This window comes from Alosa alosa, chromosome 8 (genome assembly GCF_017589495.1).
Source record: "Alosa alosa isolate M-15738 ecotype Scorff River chromosome 8, AALO_Geno_1.1, whole genome shotgun sequence".
Lineage (NCBI taxonomy): Eukaryota > Metazoa > Chordata > Actinopteri > Clupeiformes > Clupeidae > Alosa > Alosa alosa.
In genome coordinates, this window is record NC_063196.1 from 32,079,467 (window position 1) to 32,086,966 (window position 7,500).

Here is a 7,500-nt window from a genome sequence, read left to right on the forward strand (position 1 = left end):
TGTGTGTGTGGCCATTTGTTTGTGTGTGTGTGTGTGTGTGTGTGTGTGTGTGTGTGTGTGTGTGAGAGAGAGAGAGAGATTGTGTGTGTGTGTGTGGCCATTTGTTTCTGTGTGTGTGTGTGTGTGTATGTGTGTGTGTGTGTGTGGCTGTTGCGCTGTGGGCAGGAGTGTCTGTCTGGGTCCTGGAGCGATTGTAATGTGTGGATATCAATGCAGAGGTCCTCGGGGAAAGTGCTCTGCTGTCTTCAAGACAGAGAGATTCTTTCCTGTTCTACTATTACAAGGAGCGAAAGAGGGAGGGAGAGAGACTGCCAGGCCGTGAGAGGGCGGAGGAGTGGAAGGGGGGATGGAGGGAGGGAGGGAGGGAGAGGGAGAGTCCTGTGAGATGCATGCCCTTCAGATTTCTGCTGGATTTGCAGAGCATTGTTTTGGAAAGGCCACATGGCTGTAATGAGCGCTGGAATGCCTCTACTGGAGAGGGTCATGTCAGAGCGCCGCAGCACCCTTTGAAATGGCTGCTCGCTTCTCCCCCTGTGCTCCGCTCTACACACACACACACACACACACACACACACACACACATACACATACACATACACACACACACACACACACACACACACACACACACACACACACACACACAAAAACACACATACACACACACAGACATACACACACACACACAGACACACACACACACACACACACACACACACAAACACACACATACACACATACACACACAGACATACACACACACACACAGACACACACACACACACACACACACACACACACACACACACACACAAACACACATACACACATACAGACACACGACACACACACACACACACACACACACACACACACACACACACACACACACACACACCTCGTTGTTTACAATGCCTCTCAATACAGCAATGGCGTTTGGCATCCCTGCACTTTAACTACCTGCTGAGTGTGTATGTGTGTGTGTGTGTCTGTCTGTGTGGATGTACAGTATGCATTGCTGATTGTAGCATGTTAGCGTGTGTTGTGGTATGCACGTGAACGTATAGTGTGTTCTTGCAAAGGCAAAGGCTAGAGGTGTATAGCAGTGTTTATTAACTGGTGGGTAGGGACCCAAAAGTTGGTTGCGGATCAGTTCTGGGTGGGTCGTGGAGTTTGTGGGTTTAAAAAAAAAAGCCATTTTAAGTGATTTTTTTTTTTTAAGTATATTTTTTGGGCTTTTTATGCCTTTAATCAGATAGGATAGTGGAGATTGACAGGAAGTGAGTGGGAGAGAGAGTCGGGGTGGGATCCGAAAGGACCACGGGGCCGTCGCGCCACTGCTGGGGCCGTAATAGTTTATCAGATCTAATATCGGACCTTTATTTTGATAGACTTTTTTCATATATTAGTCGTTGCCATGGACATAGACAATGTTAATGTGACAGGTCATGTTAGACATCAGTTTAGTGGTATACACAAGTAGGCTATGACACTGAATATTTGAAGTGGGACATTGATTTACTTAAATTGAGGACAAAATGGGACTACAATCCCAGTGTGTGGTGTGCAGTGAATTGCTGGCACATGAGAGCATGAAACCATCAAAACTAAAAAGCTACAGGGAAACTAAGTACCCTTGTCAAAGGCAAATCTGTCTAGTACTTTGAAAGGTGACATCAGTAGTTGAAGACTTCACAAATGTAATGCCAAACATCAGCACGCTCCAAACAAGTAGGCCTACAGGCACTTTGCGTGTCTTACCATGCAGCTCACCGTATCCGTTGGCTTGAAAAATGAACATGGGGAATTGTGGGTCCCAAAGCCAGACCAGTTAAGAAGCACACTGGTGTATAGCATGTGTGAAGCACACTGGTGTATAGCATGTGTGAAGCACACTGGTGTATAGCATGTGTGAAGCACACTGGTGTATAGCATGTGTGAAGCACACTGGAGTATAGCATGTGTGAAGCACACTGGAGTATAGCATGTGTGAAGCACACTGGTGTATAGACCCTTTCATCAATAAAAACAAAAACAATGCTTGAACGTTCTATTTGGGCCCCAATCTACTTCCTCTGCATTAAGATAACCCCACTGGTGTATAGCATGTGTGAACCCCACTGGTGTATAGCATGTGTGAAGCACACTGGTGTATAGCATGTGTGAACCACACTGGTGTATAGCATGTGTGAAGCACACTGGTGTATAGCATGTGTGAACCACACTGGTGTATAGCATGTGTGAGAAGATGGAAGCATGGAAACAACAACATCTAAATGTCTCTGTGCCCTGTTGAGAAAAGGCTGACAACATCTCCGTGTGTGAGTGGTTTTATTTATCTGTGTAAGACGCTGTCCCCTGACATCCCTGTTCTCTGTGTGTCCGTCCTCCTGCAGAAGATGCGTGATGCGCGATAGAGTGAGCGTCTGCCACGCCTGAGGCCCAAGAGTGACCGCAGAGCCCCAGTCCAGCCCCGGCACTACACGAATGGCCCAGGGAAACCACCAGATTGACATCCAGGTTTTGCACGACCTGCGCCAGAAGTTTCCCGAAGTCCCGAGGGCGTGTCCCCCAGTCGTTCTTCAGGTGGCGAAAGGCCGGCGTAAACCTGCTTGGCGGCTTGTGGTTTTGTGTGTGTGTGTGTCTGTGTGTCTGTGTGTCTGTGTTTGTGTGTGTGTGTGTGTGTGTGTATGTTTTTGCCTCAGATTTCCCTCTGGAAGAGTTTAAAGGAGTCCTGCAATGTTTGTTCTGGCTGACACAAGGAAAATCAGAAACAAGTCACAGCATGTATGTGTGTGTGTGTGTGTGTCTCAGAGCTTGTGGCAATGTCTGAGAGGGACTCGTAGACAGGGTGTTATTGACAGGGCTGTTATTGGGGCTGTTGTGCAGCAAAAACAAGCACTTGACTCACATAAACAGGGATCTGATTTGCGTTGAGCGGAAACCACCAATGTAAAGTCCCCAGAGTCGTAGATTTGCATTATGGTCCACACACACTCCCTGAAAAAGCACATGTGTTGAAATGAGCGATAGTAAGACAATAGGACTTTATCCAACAGGAAGACAACAGCCCAATAGACTATACTGTATGCCACGGAACACAACAGCCCGATAGACTATACTGTATGCCACGGAACACAACAGCCCAATAGACGATACTGTATGCCACGGAACACAACAGCCCAATAGACTATACTATATGCCACGGAACACAACAGCCCAATAGACTATACTATATGCCACGGAACATAACAGCCCAATAGACTATACTGTATGCCACGAAAGGCTCTTCAGCCAGCACATTTGTTTCCAGTGGAGCGTCAGCAACAACATTTCCTGTTCTATTCTGCTCCTTTCGTGTTCACTCTTGACAATAAATATCTTGTTGATGTCCAACGGGGCAACTCTTTATTCAACTTTGACACATTTTATTTCTTCATTCATTCAGCATTTTAGCATGCTCATTGAGTAGGTGTAACACCCAACCGAGTGAGTCTGTGCAAATAGGCACGCTAAAACAACACCCGCTACAACACAGGTGATGATGGTCCATTGGAAATGTTTGTGCTGGCTGAAAATTCCTAGTAATGGCTCATTCCTGTTTGTTCCTTTTTCAACCATAATCGTTTGTGTCCTTCCTCCCCCAGAACAACAACAACTTGGATGCCTGTTGCAAGTACCTGTCTCAGGTGAGCCCGGGATACCTGTACAACGACGGCAACATCAGCCTCTCCCCCTCCGTCAGCTCCCCCGCGTGCGACGAGCCCAATTTGGCGCGCCTGCGCAATCACATGACTCAACTCACGCTGGGCCGCCAGTGCCAGCATGTGCCTAGCAACAGCGCCGGCGTTCCGAGGATGAACGGCAGCCGAGCGCTGTCCCACAGCCTGAGCGAGGGGCCCCTGTCCAGCTCCCCGCAGACGCACGCCACCTTCTACGCCCAGGCCCACGAGCCCCAGTCCGCCCCCCCACACATCCCCATCCCCGCCAGCCTGAACGTCTTCGGCGGGATGGAGCCATCCACGCGCAAGCCCCAGCCCCCCCAGCACCTCGGCCTCTACCCGATGGGCAGCAAAGTGCACGCCATGGGGGGGCCGCAGGCCCCGCGCTTCAACCCCATCACCGTCACGCTGGCCCCCAACATCCAGACGGGACGCAACACACCCACGTCTTTGCACATCCACGGCGGGCCGCAGGCGGGGCTCAACAGCCCGTCCGGGGGCAACTCCATCTACATCCGGCCCTATGTGAGCGGACCCGGGCCCGGCACGGTCCGGCAGGGTCAGCAGGGTCAGCAGCAGCAGCCTGGGGCAGCCCGTGCGCAGTACAGCCCCACCTCGCAGCCCCAGCAGCAGATCTACCAGATCAGCAGTCACCCCTCCAGCCTGACCGGGGGCTCGTGGAGCGGCGGGGGTGGAGGAGGAGGAGGAGGAGGTGGTGGTGGGGGGTGGCGGTGGGGGGCTGCCACATAACCTCACCTCACAGCACCAGTCGCCGCAGGGCCACCAGACCTCGCACGTCTACATGCCCATCAGCTCACCCACCAACCCTCAGGCGCCCTCCTTCCTGCAGGGCATCTCTGCCGCCGGGGCCCAGGGAGCCTCCTCTTCCTCCTCCTCTTCCTCCGCGTCATCATCGGCCTCCTCTTCCGCAGGCGCCGCGTGCCCTTCCTCCTCCAACTCCGCCGCCTGCTCGGCCTCGGGCCTGCCCTCGTCCTGTTCCTACAGCCAGTACAACATCCAGAACATCTCCACGGGCCCGCGCAAGAACCAGATCGAGATCAAGCTGGAGTCGCCGCAGCGGAGCAACTCGACGGCCACGGCCGTGCTACGCACGTCCTCCTCCTCCTCCTCCTCGTCCTCTTCCTCCTGCCCGGCCTCCTCGTCCTCGCTGGGCGGCTCCACCACCCCGCTCTCCATCGGCGCGTCGGGCCTGAGCCGCAGCCAGCCCACCGTTTACATTTCGGCCAGCCCTCCCTCGGCCTCCCTGGCCTGCGGAGTCGAGGACTCGGCGACGATTCCCCCGGCCTCCTCGCGCTCGCAGCCCAAGTTCTACATCTCGGCCAACGCCTCGGCGGACGACGGCTCCGGTGGCCGGAACCCGCCCACGTTCTACATCTCGCGGAGCGAGCACGGCGCCGGCGTCAGCATGGGCCCGGCCTACATCCACCACCACCCGCCCAAGTCCCGCGGCGCCGCCTCCTCCGTGGGGGGCTGCGTGGGAGGGCCCGGCTCGGCCACCTCCCCCCGCGTGGTGGTCACCCAGCCCAACACCAAGTACACTTTCAAAATCACCGTGTCGCCCAACAAGCCCCCGGCCGTCTCGCCCGGCGTAGTGTCGCCCACCTTCGAGCCCACCAACCTCCTCAGCCTGCCGGCGGACCACCACTACGTGGAGCAGGACCCCCAGCACGCCTCCGACCCTCTGGCAGCTCACCGGGACCGAGCCAGCGAGCCCCGCCGACTCAGCATGGGCTCCGACGACGCTGCCTACACGCAAGGTAAGATGGGGGCAGCGCACACTACAAGGGACACTGGAACTACAGCAATTCCCTGTGTATAGACCCTTCCAAGAGAGTTCCATTATCAGCATCATAATTGGCCCCACAAGGCTTCCGTTTTAACATTCCATATGTTATCTTAATGCAGAGGGGAACCAAATAGAACGTTCAAGCATTGTTTTTGTTTTTATTGTTGAAAAGGTCTATTAGCCGCATTGTGGACATTGTTTTATGCAAGTTAAAAAATCAAAACCATATTAATACCATATTAGCCTCATAGCTGAAGAAATTTTGCAAAATCAAGGCATAAACCTCGGCTAGTTGGGAAATTACGGTAGTTTGACTGTAGAGTCTAGAAGATGATGCACACAGTTCGTCATGCGATGACCAATACTGCATGCCAGAGAAGGCACAGTATATGCAGGACGTTATAGTACAGCCTCAACCATTGCACCCTGTGGGCAATGGACATTTTGCACAGTAATCATCAGTAGTAAGCAGTAGCTGAATTTGAAATAGAATCCTGTGTGTGTATGGGTGTGTGTGAGGTGTAGCTCAGCTGGAGGGCTTTGGCTGCCACTTCTGCAATGCTGAACCCCCACCTCACCCCACCACACATACATACTGTACATAAATACACACACACACACACACACACACACACCAAATCCGTGGCCAAGGCTGTTATTATACTTCTGTCAGCAGCCCCAATTGACATTTAGGATCAGATGCACTCATGTACATGTATCGCTTGCCCCACACACACACACACACACACAAAAGAGTGCCATATATGTTGAGATAACAAATGTTCACTACCAAAATACCACAGTCCACAGAGCATCTGTCTATATAATGGCTCTCAGTCAAACACAGTGGTGTGGTGGCGAGGTTTTTCTGTGACGTTCCTCTGAGCCCGGGAGACTAGGCGAGATAAAGATAATCATGGATGCAGAAGAATGTAGAGAAATCTGGGTTGAAAACTTGTCATTTTAGAGTATTGTATGTAGATAGATGCCCCCATGAATTGAAGGTGAATCAGGGAGAATCGGATCCATTTCAAAAAGCGTCCATTCAAAAATCCAAAAACAGTCTGAAATCTGCCTGACATAGTACCCCCCTCGCAAGCAATCACACTGGTATCGTACACTCTTATGCTCAAACACCTAGGAAGATACAGTTAGATGCAAAAATACACACAAACACAAAGTCTAGTAAACAAATCATCATGTGTACACACAAAGTGTGCATGTCTGGGGAATGTCAGCCTTCTTGTTTACACACATATTTTATTGTTCATTGTAATCGGAGCGCAGACTAATCTGTTGAGCAACAAAAAGCCAAGAATCCAGAAGAGTCCTTTCCTCCTTCACTCTCTATAATACTCATGTACACACACATACACACGTACACACACGTACACACATACACATACACACGTACACACACATACACACGTACACACATACACCTACACACGTACACACACATACAAACATACACACGTACACACACATACACACGTACATACACAATACACACGTACACACACACATACACACGTACACACACACACACATACGTACGCATACACAAATGTCTCTCTAATGGTCTAATTTTCCTACAAATATGTACACACACACACACACACACAGAGAAAGGGAGAGGGAGATGCTTGATTGTTGGACTAGAGTAACCCCTTGTAACAATAAAGAATAATATAGGTTTTGTGCACCAGTGCTAAATGCCTTTTTCCACTATTTGCTGCCAAGAAAGTCATTACTCCTCATGCTAGTGTATGCCCGATTTCAGTTGGCTTTTCCAATATGTTGACACTAATGCTTTTTATATCAGACAAATTGTGTATACTTGTGTTCTCGTTAAAATCCTAAAAGCTGGAAGTCCTAAACTTCAGTACAATCAGACCCAGTGTTGTCTGATCACTGAAAGATGAAAGGCCTTGTCAGCCTGATTTGTGTGTGTGCGTGTGCGTGTGCGTG

The 7,500-nt window shown here is 50.9% G+C and overlaps 1 protein-coding gene across 1 annotated transcript in view; it reads left to right on the forward strand.

The window, feature by feature from the left end:
* Positions 1-7,500, forward strand: part of tab2 (TGF-beta activated kinase 1 (MAP3K7) binding protein 2) — a 55,705-nt gene that overhangs the window by 31,405 nt on the left and 16,800 nt on the right. Inside the window, exons 2-4 of the mRNA XM_048251213.1 lie at positions 2,397-2,586; positions 3,648-4,417; positions 4,464-5,500. Coding sequence (XP_048107170.1) covers positions 2,488-2,586; positions 3,648-4,417; positions 4,464-5,500 — 1,906 coding nt within the window. The 5' untranslated portion in view covers positions 2,397-2,487. The remainder of the gene's footprint in view (positions 1-2,396; positions 2,587-3,647; positions 4,418-4,463; positions 5,501-7,500) is intronic.